Source organism: Desmodus rotundus, chromosome 3, assembly GCF_022682495.2.
Source record: "Desmodus rotundus isolate HL8 chromosome 3, HLdesRot8A.1, whole genome shotgun sequence".
In the NCBI taxonomy this organism is placed as follows: Eukaryota; Metazoa; Chordata; class Mammalia; order Chiroptera; family Phyllostomidae; genus Desmodus; species Desmodus rotundus.
This window is the reverse complement of record NC_071389.1, coordinates 159,734,266-159,758,860: the sequence shown is the minus strand read 5'-3', so window position 1 is coordinate 159,758,860 and position 24,595 is coordinate 159,734,266. Positions and strand designations below refer to the sequence as shown.

The following is a 24,595-nucleotide window of genomic DNA, read 5'->3' as shown; positions in this document are numbered from 1 at the left end:
TTAATATCAGACTGAAAAAAATCTGACGGTTGACTGCAGCAAAGAATAGGGAAGGTTCACTGTTCAAAGCCTCAATTAAAACACAATGTTATGTGCGTCTATATGTCTGTCCCTCTCTCTCTTTTGGGGGGGAGGAAAATGAGGGCAGCTGTTTTTATATCAACCTTCTGCTTTTGAACCATGGTACAGTGTGTGCCTACAGATTACTGTGTTGTTGCAAACTAGAAAGACACTGCAAAAAGATCCAAATTCACTGTTGGAGCCCCTGACAACTGGGTATCAGACATAATGTTAAATAATAACCACATCAGTATTTTTCTGTGGTTCCTTTTGGGGGAAGAAGTTGGCGGAGCTTACATTAGTTCAAGGGTGTCAAACTCATTTTTACCGGGGGCCACATCAGCCTCACGGTTGCCTTTAGAGGGCCGAATATAATTTTAGGGCTGTATAAATAACTACTCCTTAACTAGAGGCAGAGAGCTCGGCGCTGCCACTGGGTAGAAGGTTCCTGGCTGGATCAAACAAGGTGGAGGCTGGATTCAGCCTGCAGGCCTTGTGTTTGCCACCTGTGCATTAGGTCTCTTGATCCATCCATTTTTAAAGAGAAAACCCCGTAAAAAAAACAAGTTTATCGCTTAGAAAAATAAAGCATCAACTTAAAAGATACATAAGTAACAATGAAGTATGAGGATAATTTGACAGGCTTCAAGTATTTTTAGTATTTCAAATTCCATTTAAGAATTCAACCAAATTACATCATTAAATGATCTGGCAAATCTTACAACATCAAAAATTAAACTTGTGAGTGTCCATCAACAGATGAATAGATAAAGAAGTGGTACATATATACAATGGAATATGATTCAGCCATAAAAAAGAATGAAATTTTGCCATTTGCAACACCATGGACCGACCTAGAGGGTATTGTGGTTAGGTGAAATAAGTCAGAGAGACAAAGATAAATGCCAGATGATTTCACTTATACGTAAAATCTAAAGTATCAAATAAACAAGCAAAACAGAAACAGACTTATAGGTACAGATAACATTTTGACGGTTGCCAGATGGGAGAGGAGCTGGCGGATGGGTAAAAGAGGCGAAGTGATTCTGAAGTACAAACTGGTAGTTACAGAACAGTCACGGGCAGGTACAGCACCGCACAGACAGTGTCGTCAGGACTGCTGTAGTAACTGTGTACGGTGTCAGACAGATACCAGATTTGTTAGGAGGATCACCTCGTAAGTGATATGAATGCGCAATCAGGGGGTTGTATGCCTGAAACTAGTATGACAACTGTAATTAAAAATAAAAAATTAAACCTGTCTATAATGAAGAGTGGAATATAAACAGCAGTAATCTCATGCTTCTTTCATCACATTTTTAGTAACAAATTTGTGTTTACTTAATGTCATATTGTGTTTGTTTAGTGTCTCTCCCACATCAGAAAAGAAACAAGGCAAACAAGAAACCTGTCTGTTCCACTCATCCCTATATACCCAGCACTTTATCACAGATGTTTGGCAAAAAAATAGGCACTCAAATTATTAAATGAATGTAACCCTGCAATAATTCAACATAAAGTTTTTTAACTTATAAAGGCTATGTATTTAAAAGTATCTGAAACTTCTTAGGCTTTCCCCCTTATCTTAAATCCCTTATTTGTGTGCTTCTTACATTGGAAGTGGAAAGTGAAAAAGATCCTAGGACCTATTTTTTTATGCATAGCAACTAGGATACTAGTTAGGAGACTCAGCAATCAAAATTGTAACTTTAAATCTCACTGATATTGTGAATTCAGTAAACTATATCTTTAATATGCTAAGACTTCCCTTAATCCAATTAATACTAACAAGTAACTACAGTTTCTTCCCCATAATCCATATCCTTTCAAGAAACTTGTAAGCTTCTTAAATTCAGCATTTCTACTGCTATAACGATCTTAAACAATGTAGTGGTACTAATTTAACTACTGTGAATTTTAAAACTGTGGGTGAAATCATTTTTCATTTCAATTCAAAATGAATGGGTAGCCTTTCTGGATATTTTTAGATTAAAAAAATAATAATCGGGGTTTACACATGCCTTAAATTTTTCGTGGGTTAAAATATTAGTTAGAAAAGGTAACAAAAAAGGTTACTTAATGATGCAATCTACTTCATTTCCCAAGTTATAAGTGAAATCTGCAATTTGAAAATGATACTACCACTGCATTTCTGCTGGAAACAAAATTTGCTCTATTAAATCTGACGACCTCTATTTCTTCTTAGAGATGTAAGTTTCTAGCACTGAATAAATTAAAATGTAAAAAACCGTACTTCAACAGAAATTACTAACATTTTTCATTTTAACACAGGTTTTTATTGTAGCTTTTATTTGTTCTATGGGAAGGTGTGTTTTCCCTTACATTCAAAGGGAAAAGTGTATGTGTGCTTACTTAATGATTTAGATGCAACTCTTTTATTAACTTGTGTGTAAAAGCAAGAGTCAAAAAAATAAAATAAAATAAGGCAAACCACTGGGGAAAAAACTTACCGGTAAGAATAATCTCTGGGAAGCACAAGGTTTAAAGAGCTTTTTCCACTCTGCTGCATTTTCACTTGGAAAAGTTATTGGGTATAACGAATAATTAAATGTATGTAGAAATGACCAGCTATCAAGCTAAAAAATATTAAAAAATCAGTTTAGATTTGTTTCACTTTCAATTTTCTCTGTAAAATCATACAGCAACAGATTATTTTTAAAAGCTAAAAATTAAGATATTATACATTCTGTATTACACACAGTTAAGAGAAAGTCAATCTCTTTCCTCACCATTTTGTTTTCATTTAAAATCATAGTAATATGCTAGAAAGACTCTACTACAAAGGCACAATAACAGTTTTAAGGAAATCAACTACAAAATCAGAAAGTTGAAAGAGCCTTGCAAGTTATTCATCTCCCTGAATTTTACCTGATATATAATTCTTCTCAATCCTTAAACTCAGAAAAATTAAGTACTAATTTTATTACCATAACATGTATGATATAATAGACAATGTTTACATTCAAAATCAGACCTATAGGAAACTGATTAGAAAATGTCTATGTGCTTTTAATATGCATAGATATTACTGATAATAAAGTACTCTGATAAATACATATCCAATGCCAACTTCTAAAAAAGCAAAACATCTGAAAGTCTATAATGAACATGTTTACTCTTTAGTATCCTGCATGCATTTCAAGACACTGAATTGTTTCAAATTGTTTCAAATTACCTGTCATTGCTGCTTTAACAGAATTGTTGATTCAAATTCCCTACAAAGCACTCACAATTGGGGGGGGTTGCAAAACAAGGAGGTTATGTAACAGGCTAAAGATGTTCTTTTTGAATGATGACTGTGTTCAAGGAATTTTTAAAACAATGCCTTCCAACATAGTCTAAGGGAGTATCTCTACTTCCAACACTCTACCTTGATGTCTCTGTTAATCAGTTTAAAACACTAGCATTTTATTTTCCCTGAGCAACCTATATGGATCCTCTCGATACCAACTTCAAGATGAAATCTTGATCATTTTAATTTAACATTCTAATATTTAGTCTTCTTTTCTGCAGTAAAAACATGTTCCACAAAATATTAGATACCTTCCACCAAAAGCAAAACCATTCTCAGAGTTGACTATGATAGTTAAAGAAAAGTAAATTTAAAATAATAGTATTACACAAGCAATAACTCAGCCAGATCTGAACACAATAAAGAGGCTGCATATAAAATGAAGCAGTATCCCTGGCTGCTAGGGCTCAGTGGACTGAGCACTGGTGTGGCAATTAGAAGGTCACCAGTTTGATTCTTGGTCAGGGCACATGCCTGGGTTGCAGGCCAGGTTCCCAGTTGGGGGCCTCCAAGAGGCAACCTCATTATTCAATGTTTCTCTCCTTCTCTTTCTTCCTCCTTTTTCCTCCCTGAAATATAATAAAATCTTTAAAAATAAAAAAATAGCCCTGGCTGGTGTGGCTCAGTGGATTGAGTACCAACCTGTGAGCCAAAGGGTCACTGGTTTGATTCCTGGTCAGGGCACAGGCCTAGGTTGAGGGCCAGGTTCCCAGTGGGGGGCACGCAAGGGGCAACCACAAACTGGTATTTCTCTCCCTCTCTTTCTCCTTTCCCCTCTCTCTAAAAATAAAATCTTAAATAAATAAATAAAACAAAGCAATAAATTTATTTTATTTTTTTATTGCAATTTCAAAGGTTTCCACAGTTGGTAGCAATCTATTCTGTGAACTGTTAGGATCAGAGTAACTCCTCAGTTAACATTTTAGAAAACAATCCAGACAGAGATCAAGATCACAAAATCGCATACTGAAAATATAAGGGGGGACCCAAAAAGAAACTGGAACTTATTTATAAAAAATTGTGTTATTGATTCTTACATGTTTAAACTTCAGTCACCTTCAAAGTACTTTCCATTTGATGTGATACACCTATGAGATTTTTTTTTTACTACTCTAAAAACAGTTTTTGAACTCTTCGATTTTGATCCTTTTGATACTTCTGACATTTTTTTGTTTCATTTCTTCCACATCGGCAAAACACTTCCCTTTGAGGACTTTTTTCATCCAGGGAAACAAAGAAAAGTCACTCGAGAAAAGGGCAAGATCAGGTGAATAGAGTGGGTGAGGCATGGGGGTCATGCTGTTTTCTGGTCGAAAACTGCTGAACACTCACAGCAATGTTGGCAGATAAGTAAGTAAATCACCCATCAAAAATGGGCAAACGTGCTGAGTCTTCAAAAAAAATTCACTGAAGCTGACCGCAACCTCTCACGACGCCACCAGCTGGTGTACTGATACAGATGGGCTCCTAGGTGAGAACACTCACCTAGCAGGGGAAACATGTACTACAAGGCGCTTGCCCTCCAGAGAATAATTCCAGAGTCTTTTTGTGGGTCCCACCCCCTCATATAGCTACTAGAGATGTTTTAAAACAGTAAGTAAAGCTTTAAAGCTCTTGGAACAAAGACTTTGGCAGAAAACTAAAATGCTTGAGATCACAAGTAGTATTTTTTTCACTCAATGTGCAAAATGAACTAATTTAACTTAAAAAAAAAAAAAACATGTTTCTACATGTTTAGACCAACCATAAAATTCCAAATGAGCCCGAAAGCTTAATTTAGTGTAGCTGAGGGAAGAGGAGAGAGATTCATTATCATCATCTTTACCACCATCTCAGAACACAAGGCAGTAAGATTTCAGGTGAATTTTCTTTTTCTTATGTTCTTCCTCCTATCTTTCTGTTCTCTTCCTGCACAGTAATAATTTATTGTTGTTGTAAGGAGGTTCCATAGCTGCCACAACCAGAATATATTCTCAGTTCTCACTAACGGCTAGATATGGTCACATTAATAAGTTTAGGCCAATGAAATATTGGCAGGAATGTCCTGTGCAAATTCTGGGAAGAGGGGACTGCCCTCTTCACTGCTTCTTCCCTCACAATGGCTAGAATATGAAGGTGATAGCTGGAGCTTCAGCAGCGATCTTGGATCATGAGGAAGAAGACTTAAGTTAAAGAAGGCCCAGCCACAAGAGAAAAGGCAGAGTCCATGAGGAAGTGGAGCCACCACATACTGCACACTGCCTACTTTTATGTGAGAGAAAAATAAACTTCTATCTTGTTTACGCCCCTATTATTTTGAGTTTTCTGCCATTACAGCCAAATCGATTAAAACTAATGTAAAACCAAAATAATTTTTTTATCAGAGCAAGAAGCCATTTCCCTCCATACTGTCAATCATTAGTTTCCTCTCTTCAAAACAGAATTCAAACCTTTGTGTACACTCTGACTGAGGCACTCCCATGCCAAGGAGAGGAGCAAAATTAAATCACAGGACTTCTCAGGCAAACATCCCAGAACTATAGCCAGTAAATTTAAATCTCCATGATTGGCAAAAACTTTATGTAGCCCAATCCCTTTCAAAAACAAACCTTTGTCTTTACACCGCAGATCTTGACTCTTAGATGAAATGGGAGCAGGGAACAGTCCCCTCTCTACAAGGCCAGAGTTACAGAATAAATGTTTTTGTTCAATGAAGGAATAACACTACATTCTATTACAGCATGCCATTAAATATTCAACTCTACCGACTTAAGTCTCAAATACTTACTATGCCTTTAAAACTATCATGTAGTTGATCTTCAGCAAAAACATGGAAATGAAGAGGTTTGATACTGAAAATGATCGCTGACTTCAACATGGTTATAGTTTCTTCCAGTCTTTCACCACAGGCCACTACCGCTAGGTGCATTCTCTCAATGGGCTGTATTTTCAGACCGTACCTAAGAGAAAGGAAAACATTTTCAAAAAGTTTTAGTACAGGGTTAACATGTTAACACCATGGTATTTTGACCATGTTCAAAAACTGAAGTTCAAAACTTCTATTTAAAAAGCAAAGAAACATCAAGTTACAAAACAGTACAATGATGACTCAATCATATATTTCTATACTCTCAACCAGCCTTTCAACGTTCCTCACTAGGAACCACAAAACATTTAAAAAAAAAAAAAAACCCTACTTACTTTCTCAAGTCTTGCAAGAGTGGTACATAATTAACACCATTCTAGATGCATGCGAGAGAAATAATATTCACACTGGATACCTTAGGGCATTAGGGTTTAATTCTCTCAAGAAGCCCCCCGCCCCCAATTGAGAAAGGGAGCATCCCTGATTTCATGATCTTACATTCAGTTTTTAAAATGTATTATTAAAAAAATCTCAAACACACATAAAACTAGAGAATACAACGAAAGATCCCCATGTGCCCATTTCCCAGCTGCAACAATTATCCACTCAAAACTATTTTTAATTCATCTAAAACCCCTGCTCACATCCTCTTTCACTAACCAACAAATCATAGAGCAAGCACAGACGTAAATTCATCCATAAATATTTCAATATTATATCCAATTCTCACCCATGTTGATTACAAGAAAAGTTTCCTTCACATAACTTTTCTCACTGACATACATTCAGTCCCATTTACCAAGTAATCGGTGAGCAGTAAAAATGCCCGAGGAGGTCTGAGACATACAAGTAGAACACTAGTATTGCATCTTGGAAGGAAGTATCTCCCCACTTCTAACCCAGAGCAGCAGCAAACAGCCCCAGGCCTATTTCAAACCTCTCGCACCTGAACACTGAACTAACTACCAGTACTAAAGAACAGAACTAACTGTGTATGACTGTACTGTCATTAAATAACATATATATATTATAAAATAAAAACCCCATCTGTAATTATGGCATAAAATAATCTTTTTGAAACTGACAGCTAAAGTAATGTAAGAATGGAAAACAACACAAAACACAACTAATAACACATTAAAGCATTATCAAGCACCAACATTTCAAACTAAAAATGTACAAATTTGACTTCAACTAAATTTTTGCTTACAGAGATCCTTTCTGTAAAATACATAAGAATTAGAAATTCTATTGTTTAACATTACCAGTTGTATGTATACAGAACTGAGATTTGCAGTAGCAGGGATGGGTAATTAATCACATCTCTCAAATTTACAAGCTAAAATTACTGTAGTTATATTCCTTAGCATAGGACTTTGGGATCTTGGAGTATCCACAAGTCCATGTACTAGAGCGGTCCCAGAAGTGTTTTCTGACGAAAAGCTTAGTCTTGCTCATGGGTAGTCCCTCCACCAAGCAGGATATCAGAAAAGAAAATCACACTAAGTAGCATTAAATACAAACAACTGAGTACATAAAACATACTTGAATATCAAATTCATACATTTTAATCTTGTGACATTATTAAACATTTGGAATTTTTCACAACAGTAGAATAGAAAATTATGTCTGAATCCTGCTGTTGGTGTCATCTTCCCTTGTCCTGCTCAGGGCCTGGAGACACTGAAGCCAGCAGTTGCAACTGCTGCTTTTCCCGTCTGACTGGGTTCCTTGGGCCTGAAAATGGGTTCATTTGTCTTACACTGCAGTATCTCCCATACACAGTTACCGGTAACTGACTGTCGCCCTTCATTCAGCAGAGGAGTAGAAAAACTCTTCAGCCAAATTACTTATCTCCTAGAAAACTTAGTGATCATTTCTTTCCCTGATCCCTCTACTGGGAGGCTGAAACATAAAATCCTCAATATATTGATAACTTGGCTTTTGTTCAAGCTACTAAGTCCATTATTCTATAGGTGAGGTTCTTTAAGAATATGCTTTTTAAGAGAAAAAAAAACCTTCTCCCAGATAGTTCATAACGTTAAATATTATTTAAATGGCATTACATGCAGAAGTTACATATGAAATGGTGTTCTTGCAAGAATCATTTTTACTGTTTCAGAAATAGTGGTGATACTTTTCATCAAGGTATTAAGATCATTAAATTAAGATAGTACTAGGTATATACTCTCCTTTTAAAATTTAAATTAATCTACCAGGAATGAATTTTATGAATGGTTTAAGGTAGGGGACAATTACATAATTTTGCACGTGGTTATGCAACTGCGCAAGAACCATTTGTTACAGTTACCAATTTATCCTCTCCCCACCCGCCTTGCCACCTCTTTCACACGCTGGTGTCAGCATAAGCTTGGGTCTTTTTTAAGCAATAAAAAGCAGCAGTATCTCCTCCCTTGTCTGCACCCTCTATATGTTCCCCTTTTCTGTGGAGCCTCTCAGTTTATAATATTAAAACCCTAGCAGAGGGAGGACTAGACACATCTGTGCTCTCTGTACCTTCAAGGGGGTGTGACACAGTTCATCTCAAACCATGACGACACAATAAAAGACAAGGCAGTGAAGACACACAACAGTTTCACAGAGCTCTAAATGATCTCATCTTCCCAGCAAATGCTTCCAGACCCTACTTCTGCCGGTGGTACAAAGGCCCTCAATAAAGCACTAAGACTTGAAAACCTATAATGGGCTTGGATTGTTTAATTGGCCATAACTAGATCCTGCCGCAAAGCTCAAAGCCAGGGATTTCAAAAGCCTTAATAGTCAAGTGTTGCTTAGCACAGAATTCTCTACATACAGAGACAAGAAGTGTAAGAAACCTTTTTAAGAAAAATAAGTCAAATGTTGTTCCAAAAAAAAAAAGCCCTCCAAAATCAGACCCAGGGACCCCTCCTGCCAGGCATTTCAGCAAGGCTAGTTTTAGTCCCACTACCACTACTCCTTCCACCGATTTCCACAGAAGGAGTACCATCCACCACATTGCATTTGCTCTTGTCCCTTTTAGTAAAAGCATTATGAACAGTACAGACTTAGTACCTAAACTGACAAGAGGAAACACACTTTAAAGTGTCTCTGCCCTCCACCCTGTCCACAGGCCCCAAGGACAGGAAATAATTGCAATTGCAAGAAATCTAAAGTGGGCTTCTATTCCACAGGAAGGGAAAGCTAAAACCTTCTAGGAAGTCACAGGAAGATCAGTCATTTAGGGAATTTTGGTCACAACTGATTGGCGCAATCTCATCAGGCTCTGCAAGTGTGCTGCATTTTAACCACAGCGTAGATAAGAGGAATGGCCCTGTGGATTTAAAGAAATGTCATTTGAAAACGAAACCAGAAAAGTCGGCATTCGTGCTGCCTGTCACTACCAGAACCAATAAATACAGACAAGGATTGAATCTTTATGGGCACTTTATCCAGATGCCAGTGATCTGAGAAGACAGTGGGTTAAGGACACTAAAAACCATCTTAACATCTTATCCCAAGCCTACCTTTTTCTAAGGAGAAGAAAGGATAGGTAAAGGGTACGGGAAAAGGTTTATCAGATAAGAGTTGTAGTCCAGCAGCAATTTTATTTTCCTAGTATTTCTTTTTTTAAAAAAATATATTCTATTGACTATGCTATTAATAAAGTTGTCTCAATTTTCCCCCTTTGCCCTCCTCCACCCAGTACCCCTTACTCCCTCCAGCAACACCACCCTCCCCCCAAGATCATGTCCACGGGTCATGCATGTAAGTTCCCCAGCTATTCCATTTCCTATACTGTTCTTAACAACCCCATCTATTCTGTACCTACCCATCTGTACTTCTTAATCCTTGCATCTTTTTCCCCGTTTTCCTCCTTCCCCCTCCTAACTTATAACCCGCCAAATGACCTCCATATTTATGATTCTATTTCTATTCTGCTCGTTTGCTTAGTTTTTTAGATTCAATTGTTGATAATTGTGAATTTATTGCTATTTTAATGTTCATAGTTTTGATCTTCTTTTTCTTGAATAAGCCCCTTTAACATTTCATGTAATAATGGCTTGGTGATAATAAACTCCTTTACCTTATCTGGGAAGCACTTTATCTGCCCTTCAATTCTAAATGATAGCTTTGCAGGATAGAGTAACCTATGTTGTAGGTCCTTGCTTTTCATCACTTTGAATACTTCTTGCCAGTTCTAGCCTGCAAAGTTTCTTTTGAGAAATCAGCTGAGAGCCTTATGGGAACTCCTTTGTAGGTATCTCTATGCTTTTCTCTTGCTGCTTTTAAGATTCTCTCTGTATCTTTAACCTTTAGCATTTTAATTATGATGTGTCTTGGTGTGGTCCTCTTTGCATTCACATTGTTTGGGACTCTCTGTGTTTCCTGGACTTGTATGTCTATTTCCTTCTCCAAATTAGGGAAGCTTTCTTTCATTATTTTTTCAAGTAAGTTTTCAATGTCTTGCTCTTCCTCTCCTCCTTCCAGCATCCTATGATTCAAATGTTGGTACATTTGAAGTTGTCCCAGAAGCTCCTTACCCTAGCCTCATTTTTTTTGGATTCTTTTTTTCTTCTTGTTGTTCTGATTAGTTGGTTTTTTTTTCATCCATATGTTTCAAATCATTGATTTCATTCTCAGCTTCATCCACTCTATTGTTGTTTACCTGTTGATTTGTATTTCACTTAGTGCAGGGGTGTCAAACTCATTTTCACCGGGTGCCACATCAGCCTCATGGTTGCCTTCAAAGTGCCAAATGTAATTTTAGGACTGTATAAATATAACTACTCCTTAACAGTTCAGTGAGAGCTCGGTGCTGCCGTCAAATAAAAACAAGGTGCCAGGCTGGATAAAACAAGGTGGAGGGCTGGATTTGGTCCATGGGCCTTGGGTTTGCCACCTATGACTTAGTGTAACCTTCATTTCTGCCTGGGTCCTTTTTATGCTGCTCAAGTACCCAATGAGTTCCTTGAGCATCCTAATAACCAGTGTTTTGAACTCTCCATTTGATAGATTGCTTGTCTCCATTTCTGTAGTTTTCATTTGTTCTTTCATTTGGGCCTTATTTCTTTGTCTCCTCATTTTGGCAGCCTCCCTGTTTTGTTTCTATGTATTACGTAGAGCTGCTTCGACTCCCTATCTTAGTAGAGTGGCCTAACGTAGAAAAGACCACCCATAAATTGGATAGGGCAGAGCTTAGATAATCTCCAGGGTGGGGCAACCTGTGTAAGCCAGGTTGATGGAGTCTCAACTATGGTGTCACCGCTCTGTGGCTCTGTGTGGGACAATGGCTGCTGCCTGGCCTCTGGAGTTTTGTCTGCGAGGAAGCAGTCCCCTTGCACTTGCCCAGATGCCCAACATTTCAGTTTCTCCCCATATACCACTGGTGCCCTTCCAGGTGTTGCCCTAGTGCTGGAGCCCAAAGGGAGTGAGTCCCTGTAAGTCCTAAAACCACTGTAGGCCCTTTAAGAGGAGATGCCTGATAATCCCACAGTTTCTTCTGCTGCCCCAACCTCCCCTTGTTTTTGGAGCTAGAAGTTATGGGGACTTATCTTCCTGGCACTGGAAACTTGGCTATGTGGTCTGGTGCGGGGCTAGGATCCTTCGCTCCCAATGTATCCCTCCTGATTTTTATCCACCACACATGGGTGTGGGTGGAACCATGCGTTCTGCATCTCCACCCCTTCTACCCATCTGGATGAATGTGACTTCTTTAATTCCTTGGTTCCTGAACTTCCATACAGCTTGATTTTCTGACGACTCTGGGTGAGAGCTATTTTGTAATTTAGTTTTAATTTTTGCTGTGGTTGTGCAAGGAGGCAAGCCGTGTTTACCTACACCTCCCATCTTGACCAGAAGTAGCTGTTTTTTTCTTTTTTGAAACACCTTTATTGAGCTCTAGATCCCTAGAAGCTCTGGGAACTCCAATCCCAGCAACCTTTGTACCTTCCTAGTACTTAATCTTCTGATCAACAATTTTTTATTTGCTTCACTGACATTCCCTCTCTGGAACACAATGGCTCCGATACCATCTCAGGGATTGCTTGCAGACTCCCTGGGGCACCAAGGTTAACTTGCTTGTCGACCTCCTGGAGTCATGTAGGTCATGGGCCATGTATTCCAGTTCCTAAAATAACAGCTTTCCACATGCATTAATTCACTTAAGCCTACCAATTGTAATTACAGCTAAAATCTTGAGTTCCCCTATCAAAAAGGCATTTTTAAGTCAAACCTATCTTCCACAGATACGTGATTAGAAGAAAGACTTCAGATAATTCAAAAATAATACCTGAGGGCTCCCATGGCTAAACTTAGCATAACCTGAGCATGAACAGGAATTATGAGAGTAATGCGTGGCAATTCACTAGATTTAAAAATGGACCCATGAGTCTAAAATGGTAACTAAACAAAGAATAAGGGGGAGGTGAAACTCTTCTTTGAAGATGAATACCAATCAATAAATGTAGAAAGAATAACAGAATTACAAAAAATCACCATTATAGTAGATGATTTGAACAAGATTAATGGATGCTAAAACCACAGAGTATCAAATTATTATCCCCACACCTTACAAAGGGGATAAATCTACTGTTATAAGTGTAGATGTGAAAACAGCCCAAGCACTCATCAGTACATGAGTGGATAAAAAAGGTATGATACATTTACATAATGGAAAACTACTCGGCCATAAAAAAAAGAAGGTAATCTTACCTTTTGCAATAGCATGGATGGACCTGGAGATTATTATGCTAAATGAAATAAACCAGTCAGAGAAAGACAAATACCATATGATCTCACTTATATGTGGAATCTAATACACAAAATAAACTGATAAACAAAATAGAAACAGGCATGGATACATGGAACAGACTTAACAGCTGTTAGCAGAGAGGGCAGGTAGGGGACTAGATGAAAGAAGGTAAAGGAATTAACCAAAAAACATATACACATAACACAAAGACACAGACAACAGTGTGCTGGTAGCCAGAGGGAAAGGGGATGGAGGTAGGTGGAGGGGGACCAAGGGAGGGAGAGGGGCAGAAATGGAGACGGTGATAGACACTGCTTGTGACAATGGGCGAAAGATGCAATATGCAGGCAATATTTTATTGAGTTATATACTTGAAACTTGTATAGTTTTGTGAACCAATGTCACCCTAATAAATTCCATAAAAATAAACAAACAAAAATTATAGAAATGTACCATCACCATCCTAAAAAACATGAAAAAATGTGTTAACCAATAAGGTTAAACTTATGCCATCAGAGGCCTCCTGAGAGCAGGTCCAAAGAGGAAGGCAGTATCTAGTAAGCAGGATTCCTGCCAAAATTCCTGAAACTAACCACGAGACGACAGGCAACTCCAAATAAAAGGCATACTCTACAAAACAAAACAAAAATATTGAGTTATGAAGGATATACCCACCCAAAAAGGCTGAGAAAATATTCTAGAGTCAAGGAGACTAAAGAGATCTATCAACTGAATGCAGTGAGTGTATGATCCCCGACTGGATCCTGAATGGAGAGGAAAAGATACAAAGTTCACTAACAGGAAAATAGGAAATATTAATGTGAATATATAGTCTGCCAGTATCAAATAAGCTGAAGTAAAAATTATAGCACACTTACTCGAGAACGTCCTTGTTCTTAGAAAACTCAGGCTGAACAAGTATCCAGTCGTGTGTAAGAATGTCTGCAGCTGTCTCTCAAATGGTCCAAGAAAACAAATGTGGCAAATGCAATGCTAATAATAGGTAAAATCAGTGAAGCGTGCGTATGTAGTGTGCTCGCTACTCTGTTTTTGTAAACTTCGTAGATGTGAAGCTTGTAGAAATAAAACGCTGAGAGGGGGAATCAGAAAAAGTAGTATTTAAAGAATATTTTACATGAGAAATTCCAATATAAACATTGTTAACAGATTGCTAAGCCTTAGAAATAGACTTATTTTAAGCAACATTACTGCTATAAAAGAATCACAATACAGCTGACCCTTGAACAGTGTGGGTGCTGGGGGGGGGGGGGACCCCATGCAGTCAAAAATCCATATATACCTTTTAATTCCTGCAACACTTAACTAATAACAGCCTACTGTTGACCAGAACCCTTACTGATAAAATAGTTGATTTACACATATTTTGTGTGTTATATGTATTACATACTGTATTCTGACAATAAACTAAGCTAGAGAAAGAAAAGTCACTTAATACATTTACAGTATAGTACATATTTACTGAAAAAGAGGGAAAAAAGAAACCCTGCATAAAACGGGACCTGCACAATTCCACCCCATGTTGTTCAAGGGTCAAATATAATTTTTCTTCTATTTTTTTATTTGGACAGCACGAAAAGCTTCCAGTGTGTTCTTCTGGGCTTTTATTAAACTAATATTCTCTCTATAAAACAAAATAATGTATAATATTTAGCCTAGGAATCGGCACTATGATGAAATATGTAAAGTCAAACTAAACAAATTAAATTTCTGATACCAATTACCCAAAGAATTTGTAGTTCAACAAAATGGAAAACTATCTTTATAAACACTAATATTTCCTTAATGTAGAACTTAAAAATGTTTTTCCTCTTACTATAAAAAAAAACATTGTGCTGAATTATACTAGGCAAAGCTACTTTAAAGAGTTGTACATAAAATCACTTTTGAAACAAAATACAATACTTAAACTCTTCATAATGTTATGCAGGCAAAAAAAATAAAATCTAAAAATTCTACATTAAATACAAATATTAACTGCTAAAATATAATTTTAAATAACCTGTAAAAATATATTTCTTAGAATAGCATGTGACCACTCAAGAGAAGACAGGTAACACTAAATTCATCTATAACCATAGATTCCATGAACTTCGGTTCTGTTTTCTTGTCTGTTTGATTTTGTTTATATTGGAATTTCTCATGTAAAGTATTCTTTAAATACTATTTTTTCATGAGTTCACGTTTGATTCTTTATTGTGGAAAATCAATTACCACAATAAAGAAAAAGATTAAAATTTTGAAAAGCTCAAGTTATAGAAATATTAGTACATTAAAACAATATTTATAATGCTAAAATTAAGAGACTGCACAATAAAAAGATAAAATTTTAAATAAAATTTTAAATGAAACAAATTATGAAAATATTTCTAATCCACGGCAAAAGCAAAATATATAATTCTAAGAGTTCATAAAATACATATTAAAAACTCAACAGGTAACATCAATACAGAAAAGATTAAAAAGCTAAATAAATATGGAAATACGTTCAACAAATAATATAAATTAGCAATAAGCCATCATTTTACCCTAATATGTGATAAAATTGTAACCCCCGATAATGCTAAGATTATGGTGACACGGGTACATTCACGCAATGCTGGAGCAGGCTTAAACTCGTATTAGTTTCAGGACACATTTCAATGATATAATTCATTCTTTCTAGTGAGTATGTGAACTCTTTTTATGTGCTAGACATTGGGAATAAGCAGAAATGCCAGCATCCTGACCTCACACAATTTCCAGCCTATTGTGAAAAGACAGAATTTAAAAATATTTCATCAGAAATCATGGTAACTGCTTAAATGGAAAAAAAATGAGATTGCTCAGGAAGCTTGCTACACAAACATCTATGCTAGTCAGAAAGTGCTGGGGAAAATCATTAGTTATTTACTGGTTGCCAAGCACCGTGCTGGGCGTGGGGCTTACATGTTGAACACCACGTGGTATCTAGAAGGAGACTGAGAACCACCACAGCAATAGGTAAATAATACAGAGGACACACAGAAGGCAGGAGCCATGGGCAGGGAAGGGAGATCACATCAGCTGCCTAAGAAGTGATGAGAACAGCAGTGAAGGCAACAGGAAGGAACAACTGTGAAAGAAGGCAGGTAGAAGAGTCCCTGGGGACTGACATGAGAAAGTCCGTCATAAACCAAGATCCCAACTACAGACGAGGGATAGAAAGTGTGAGGAGGCTAGGCCACGATTTCAGGTCTGAACAACAGTACTCGAGGCATCTCCATCAGCAGGGTAAAACGTCCAATGCGCAGCTGGAAGTGCCGTTCTGGCGCTCAGAGAAGAGCTCTGGACTGCAGGTATCAGTGAAACAGAGTATCCTCGGTGGGGAGAGAAAAGGGCAGAGTCCTAAGGAATTTCAGTGTTTAGGAGTCAGGAATAATGAAAGGAGTCCAGGAGCAGAGAGATCAAAGAGCTGAGGACTCCGGTCTCCAGAGCCAGAGCCTGGCAGAGTCCAAATAAGAAAGCGGAAACAGCAACCGGTGTCAAGCAGACGAGAAAAGAAAGACTAGGCCCGGAGGAACACCACCGAGGCTGGGGCAACTTCAGTGGGGTGACTTCAGTGAGGGGGGGTTTGCAGTCGGGCAAACCCTGACCGCAGGCGCTGCTCACAGTGGACTGAGGGATGAAGGGTGGGCTGGGTGGCTGGCTGGCTGAAGGAGGTAGAGCCAGCAGATACTCTTAAAAGAAGCGGGCCGGTGAAGAGAAAGAGTCAGTCCGCAAGAATGCCGGAAGGACTAAGGGCAGACTGAAAGCTAGCCTCTGTGGGGATTTTGTGTTTCGTTGCGTCTCAAGGACAGGAAAACCAGGAGGCCGAGCACTCTGACAGGCTGCTGGGAAGCAGCTGGTCAGAAGATGACTCAGTAGTAGATGCAGAAACGATAACTAAAGGACGCGCTCGCTCATCAAGGGTGAAAGCACTGCTGGTGGGTGCTGAGGCAAATTTTCTTTTTTTTTATGTTATTCAATGTTCATTGTATAATAAATTAATTGGGAGAAAATGAACCCCCAGACAAGCTTTGTTCAAAATAAAATTATACAAAGAATTCAAAATGAAAAAGCTGAGACAGTCCTGGGAAGAGGAAAATGGTGCCAGACAAAATGTGACAGGTAAGGGGATGGAAAAGGGGGTGTTCAAAGAAGCTTCTCTTCTCTGAAGGAGGCGGGGCACACAAGACAAGCCCCCAGAGTCAGGCAAACATGAGGTGTTACTTAGAGTGGACACTGAAAAGGAGGGTGACAACGATATGGCAACTGCAGGACATTCTGGTTTGGCTGCACATTTGAAGAGAACGAGTAAATGTAAGGGATCCTGAGTTCTAAGTAAGGAACCAAAAATGGTTACAGATCTATATAGTGGATTCAATATTACAAGTGGAGAGTATAACCGAAAAGCCTATTTTGGCCCTGGCCATGCAGCTCAGTTGGTTAGGGGCTCAATCCCCGGTCTACACGGGTCTACACTCATTGGTAGGCACACACAAGAACCAACCAAAGAACGCATAAATAAGAGGAACAACAAATTAACGTATCTCTCTCCCCTTCCCTAAAATCAACAAATATATATTTTTTAAAGTGTAACTTTCAAAACCTCAAATTTAGGAAAGCAAAAAGCCCAAGTACATATTCATCCACATGTAATTGCTCTGGGAATACTTGGAAGCATTAACAAAATAATGAGCCGGAGAAGCCAAAACAAAAGGCATAAAAAGCAGAGGCTCCAGTATTCAGATGAGGTCGACTCCCTGGCCACTCCTGCAGTAGAGGAGGGGACATTGTTACTCATCCACAACTTACAGAAGGGTCTGGGCTGTAGAGATCAGAGTATGTGAAAGTTTTTAAACTTACCCAGCTTCTAGAGGGCGGAGATCTATGTCACGAGCCTGGAGATAGCAAAGTGGTGCTTGTCGATGCTCTACTCATTAATGAACATTTACAAGAATGAAAATCATGGAGCCCCAAGTCTCCAAAATTATGAACGAGCTGAAGAGCAAGACTGTCTTCCAAAAGGATAAGAACATTTAAAAAAATCTGAATAACCTGATGTGACTGACTCCATATTAGAATTTCAATCACTCCATCTTTTCCACAGCAATGTAATTTAATTAAAATACCTGATTTCAACAATTCCCTTCCAGTAGTTCATGAAAGGCATAATGTATTGGGAATATAAGAATTTTAAAATATATACTACTAATACGGATTAAAAGTCTGCATTAGCTCTTCCCACCTGGACTACTCCAACTCCTGCCCTCGAGTCTGTTCATGGGTCCGTGGTTCCCTCCCCAAAGCCTGCCCTGAGATGCCTTCCGGTGATCCTGCCTGATGACACCCTGTACTCCCACCATCCCAGCTGCAGTCCGGCACCCTCTATTGTAATCTCAGGTCCACTAGTGTGAAGATCCAGTCAGAATGCAAGCTCCAGAAGGATGGAGCCACATTCATCAGACTCACAGTCTGGTTCTCAGCACCTGGCACTATGCCTGGCAAATTACATGAGTAAAATTAAAATTTAAATGAGTCACAAAACACAGTAAAAGTAGGTGACTCTCAAAAGTTACTTTTGGGAAGTAACTTTTCAATATTACAAGCTGATATTGGGAAGGGCGTTTCAGGCTAGTACCTCACTCTCCCGTCCTTATCTCAGGGAAATAAGCTGATATCCCATTCCTAGCAATACTTGCTTGTTTCACTGCAAGTTAGAGCAGGAAAGGGACCTAAGAGGTCAGCCAATCCAATGCCTTCCTTATCCGGAGGGGTGGACAAAGCCAAAATATTCAGTAACTTGAAAGGTCACTAAACAATGCCGTATCATTTGCTCCTTCATTACACCCTTATCTCTATCCGCCCACTCCCCAGTATTCAATCTCTCTGTTAATAACCAGCATAATCCTTGCCCAGTTGTCACCATTCACCTACAAAATGTTTTTTTAGCATTCCAACTTTAAATTAAATAAATGTCATATATATTTATATATACCTGGAAATGTCAGTGTAAGTCTGTCTTAAACCACCTGTTACCTAAAATCGGATATAAATTCTAAGAACAATGATTTATCTACCATAATAACATCTAAAAAAAGTTATTTTACATGCAGTATGTACTAAAAATTAGTGATAAGTACAAAGTGGGAAAAATAGAAAAATTAATCAGAAAATAAACCATTTACTTGTATGATACTATTATATTACAGGAAAATAAACATTTTTACATCCTACTTAGTATCAAAAATGTATCTGCTATCTAATCTTACCTACACTGATCTACCAGTTAAATATTAAGTGCCTACCTAAAAGCCGCTTCCCAAAAGCAGTTCATTCCACAAACATCAGAGGGCAGCATCCAATAGGGATTCCAGAAACACAGAGAGAAATCTTTACACCTAACAGAGTAAGACAGAAGAAATAGAGTCCTATGTGAGTATTTCAGTTTAAAACTAACAAGGAATTTACTCAATAACATAGAAGCTCACTATTCTATTATACAGAAACAAAGCTGCAAATCCAATTTTGCAAATTCAATATTGCTATGGTAACCTAAGGATTTTTGAAAATTGATTTCTCCATTACTTAGGGTAACATTATTTTAAGTAGAACTTTAAACCTTAGGGTAGAATATACTACAGACTGGAAACCAGTTTCCTAGTCAGGAACTCTCTTAATATATTAAAACCCCCTCCTCAGATGACCCAGAAAATATGGGAATACTTCTAAAATTTTCCTTCATGGGCTACACATCCTCCCCCTAGAATAAAACTCATTTCAGCCAAACAAAATATTCGCTTATCCTAAAGCAAAATTAAAATGCCACAAATGCAGATAAGAAGGTAAGAGAAGTACTTTAAATGTTTCCAAATTAATCCTCAATCAAAGCTTCTTGTATGGTGTTTAAACTGAAAAAATTAGAAATCATACTGCTATTCAGTGGCTCAGTTTCATTATCTATACTATCTCAGTTTCACTAAATTACACAAGCTAAATGGAGGATCAAATGTGTTCTTTCTCCTTGGATTGCAGGTTGGAGCAAAAATAAAACAATGCCTCATGTTACAAAGAGTATGTTTTTCATTGTTATTCTTTTTCAAAATAATCTAGTTTGAAATTCACTACAGTGGAGGCCCGAGTATTAAATTAAGCAAGTGTGAACTCAGGGCGAGGCACTAAGCCTGGTCACCTCATATCCCATCACCATGTAGCTTTGTTCTCTCACTATGAATTCAATTAATTATAAGTCGCTCTTCTTACGACTTATGAAAGGTCTATGAAACTCCAGATTCCCAAAGAACTCTGATCATACCTCTCACAAATGTCTATGCCCCCATACCATACCAGGCCTATTAAATGCATCCCTGAGAACAGGGTCTGGCCCTGGTGGTTTTTAAAATGTTGCCTAAAGTAATTGTGTATACTACTGCATAATAAACTACAAAGTCTACATTTTAAAATCAATGGGGAAAAAAAGTTACATTGTAATCTGGTTTTCCTTTAAAGGGACACCATTTTCAAACACAACATAAAATGTCAACATATCTTAATATAAATGGTTGGCAAGTCAGAAAAAGAAACTGCGTGCAGACCAGTAAAACATACAACTTGATCAAAAATTTATGTCCCACTAAGGCATGGTTATGTATGTTTTTAAGTCTTGCATTTCATATTACAGACAGGCTCAGTGGCTTGCACATCCATTTAAGCCTCACAACGAACCTGTTCAAACAGTATCTCCATCTTTCAGAGACAGACACTATCACTGCTTTCTTTCAACAAATCCACAATTTATTTAAACCAAACCTAAAGAGCACCTTTGTTCCAGGAAGGAGATAACTAATCTGGGAATTCCACCTCCTCGTGTCTAACCGTACAATGGTAGAACATGGAAATGGTAAGTAAAGTCTCAAAAGAAAATTACTCCCGAATTAAACTTTTCTATAAAAATTCTCTTGAAAGTATGTAATAATATCATTTTCTGCTTTAACTTGCACTCCTCAATCCCTCAGCCCTAAGCAAGCACGAATCTATTTTCAGCCTCCAAAAATTTGCTTGTTATGGGCATTTCACATCAATGGAATCATGTAATACATGGCCTTTTGAGTGTGATTTATTTTCAAGGTTCATCCACTGTAGCATTTAACAGTACACTTCATTCCTTTTCATGGCCAAATATTCCATTTTATGAATGAATATGCCTATTTTGTTTACCCATTCATCGAGTGATAGACACTTGGGTTACTTTCCAATTTTTGTCTATGATATACAATGCTGTCACGACTATTCATGCACAATTTTCTGTGAATGTATGTTTCAATCCTCTTCCATGTATACCTTAAGTAGAATTGCTAGATCATGAAACTGCAAGGAAAAAGTCAAGTTTTAGGGAAGTTTTTTTTAACATAATGTCAGAAAACACAGTTTATAGAAGGTGTTTTGTCTTTCTTTAACAAAAATACAAAACATAAGCACTAGTGAGTACACATGCCACTTACTTTTTAAAGAAAATCATGTAACACTGAGGTGTTGTTGGTAAAAGGTGGCATCAAGTTTATCTCCTACATTTATATTCTCCTACGAAAAATCCATTTTAAAAATTAAGATACAAAGTAGAACTTCATTACATACAGTAACTGTTACTAACCTGGGGACAGATAACACTTGTACTTTCAAGCCAGAAAAAAAAAATGAAACTTAATACTGGAAAAGTAAAGGTAGTTTATCCAAGTTCTGGTTATTAATTGCTTTCACTTTTACTGCTTAAAACCGTGAGAAATGGAATATTAGATACACAACATTCAAAGAGGTAGTAACCCTATTAAATACTTTTAAAGGGGCAAAATTGTAGGCTAAGCTAGGTGGGTATGTCTTCAGTAAACAGTGACATCCAAAATCAGACAAGTCCATAAATGCAGTTTTTCACTGGGAATCAAATTGAAACAAAACTTTACCGTGGCTCATTCTCAAATTTCATATGGTTTAAAGATTCTGGCTCTAGCTGGCTTGTCTATAAGCAATTTAATCTTTGTTGTGATAAAAAAATTCTGTATCTTGATTGCGGGGTGGTTACATGCATTTACACCTGTGATAAAATTGCAGAAAACTACACATACAGATGAGTGCACACAAAACTGGTGGTATCTGAAAACTGATCTATGTTGTTCAATGCCAAATTCTGGGGTTATAATATTGCACTGTGTGTGTGTGTGTATGTATACACACGCACATACATCCATACACATACACACACTCTCTCAACATAGAGTTCTTGTACTATGTTTGTGTTAAGATTTTACTACTGAGGGAAACTGAATGAACATGGGGTGTTCAACAACTTCCTATGAACTTATATTTATTTCAAAAGTTTAAAAAAACTGGCCAAAAATAAAATTCCCCAAAATTTCAGTACTTGAAAAATATTCCAAAAATTGAGAGACATTTCATGCTCTAGATTAAAGTGAGCATTTAACCCAATGCTCACCGCAATATCAGTTCTCAAACTTACAAAGCTTTCTTTAAAAACTTAAAGTTTACTTAAATCTGACAACAGGTCTTTTATACTTTTAAATTAAACTGAAAAAAGGTATTTTTCACGTCAAAATGTCCATGAAGCTTTAGTGAAAACATGCACCACTCAAGAGTCAGGGATAAGCCCAGGCATATCCAGCATGAGAACGTGGAAGCCTGGGTGAGGTGCACAGGCCAACAACACAACCGCAAGGCACAACCTGCAGCGCAACCTGCAGGAGAGGCAAAGCTGCGTCCGGCTGGGAAAGCAGACCATGCCCGCGAGTCTCACACAGCACCATTATGTGAAGATCGTGCCTGAGCCGCCCCTTTTCAACTAAAAATTGTCTCCAGACAACTTCAGTTAATACCTAGTTTCTTCTTTCACAAATCTCTAATTTCATGAATACTCAGGCAGTGGGAAGAGGACTGCTTACACACAAATGGCACTGAACAGTATTATCTAACCATTTCAAAAATAGGTTGGCATCACACTGTATACCCCCTACAAACAATCCCCCCCAAAAAAACTGGATTAAAGCTTTAAATGAAAAAAAAATGAGGGAAAAATCCTCTGGTTATCACATTCTCCTATGAATGACAAACGTAAAAATGATAAAGGAAGAAACTGCCTATCTGAATACATAAGAATTTTAAACTTCACGTGGTATAACACACCAAAAAATATTTAAGTCAACATGGGAGGGAGTACTTTCAACAGGTACGACTGATAATAATCTTCATGTTTTAAAACAGGATTTCTAAATCAGAAGTGCACATTTTCTCATTAGCCTCATCACTTTCACATTCAAAAACATGGAACAATATTATCTTAATTAGTTAATTATTAGCCAGGCTTGTGCTAAGCACTTTACACCCATGTGGAGTATGATCTTCAATGAACTAAAACAACAGTGCAGAACACTGGTTTTATGTAAGATGCCTCTGCATCAACAAAGACAAGACTTACAGTCAGTAACACCATAATAACCATGTTCGGTGCCAGGTGGGTAACAGGCTTATTGGGGCATCATCACTTCATAAATTATATGAATGTCTAACCACTATGCTGTAAACCTGAAATTAATGTAAAACAATATTGAATGTCAGCTGTAATATTTTTTTAATTGTTTAAAGCAGAGATTAATTAAGGTGACTTTAGTAACCTTCTTCACTATTCACTGCTCCAACTCCTCTCTTCTTCAAAAATAACTGCAGGGAAGAGAGAAACAAAATTTCACCACTAAAAGCAGAAGGGTTTTACTTGAAACCCTACTGCTTTTAGTGGTCAACCATTTTCAGTTAAAAGACTGGTTCTCAATCTTTGGTTTTGTAGCAATAACCTGGACCCCCACTGCCAGGCATTTGGGCTTAGCAAGTCTGGATTTGTGCCTGAGCACAAAAACTGGGGGAAAACCCCTCAGAATTTAAATGATCAAAATCATCACCATATTAGCTACAATTTCATCATTCCAGGCACCATACTTCATAATATATAAGTTATTTCATTTCAATTCTCATAAACAACCCAATATCAAGGTGCTTTTACGTCTGATGAGGAGATGCGTTCAAGTTTAACACAGCCAAAGTGGCAAAGCTGAAATCTGTGTCTCCAAAAACCCTTACTCTAAAATCTCAGTGTATCCCACTAGTGTTCCCATGACCCAGCAGAAATAACTCGATGGCCTGACCAGATCTGAAAAGGGGCAGGAGGTGACAACCTCCCTACGTGAAAATCAATCACAGAAAGGACATGAACAGTCTAGAAATGGCATCACTGAAATGCTTAGTGTTTCTGGATGCCCCATCACCAGCGTGCTGTACAGCCACAACAGGGTGAGATCTTGAGAATCACTGTCAAGGTCTGCCAGTGAAATGAGAAATTAATCACCCGGAGAAGCTAAAGTGTCACAAAATGTTACATGACTCTTTCGCAAAAATACTGAAGCCACTAATAATGACTGCTTTAAGCTGAATACCTTTATACGGTTTGTCCATACTGGATAGCTTAAGAGTCTATGAGGGAGAACCCCCACCCAGCATTTGCTCCTTTGAGGCATCACTCCTCCCCAACACCAACCACGTTATTCTCTCCACCAGGGATGTGCAAGTG

The 24,595-nt window shown here is 37.7% G+C and overlaps 1 protein-coding gene across 3 annotated transcripts in view; it reads right to left on the bottom strand.

The window, feature by feature from the left end:
• GXYLT1 (glucoside xylosyltransferase 1) overlaps positions 1 to 24,595 on the bottom strand; it is a 47,576-nt gene that overhangs the window by 19,897 nt on the left and 3,084 nt on the right. Inside the window, exons 1-4 of one of the 3 annotated variants that reach the window (XM_053921616.2) lie at positions 21,471 to 21,701; positions 19,278 to 19,370; positions 6,141 to 6,312; positions 2,532 to 2,657 (exon numbers count right to left, since the gene is read on the bottom strand). In XM_053921616.2, the coding sequence (XP_053777591.1) occupies positions 2,532 to 2,657; positions 6,141 to 6,312; positions 19,278 to 19,370; positions 21,471 to 21,487 (408 nt within the window). In that variant the 5' untranslated portion in view covers positions 21,488 to 21,701. Of the gene's footprint in view, positions 1 to 2,531; positions 2,658 to 6,140; positions 6,313 to 19,277; positions 19,371 to 21,470; positions 21,702 to 24,595 lie in introns of those variants that run through there. The other 2 variants (XM_053921613.1, XM_053921615.1) reach the window with 2 other exon arrangements.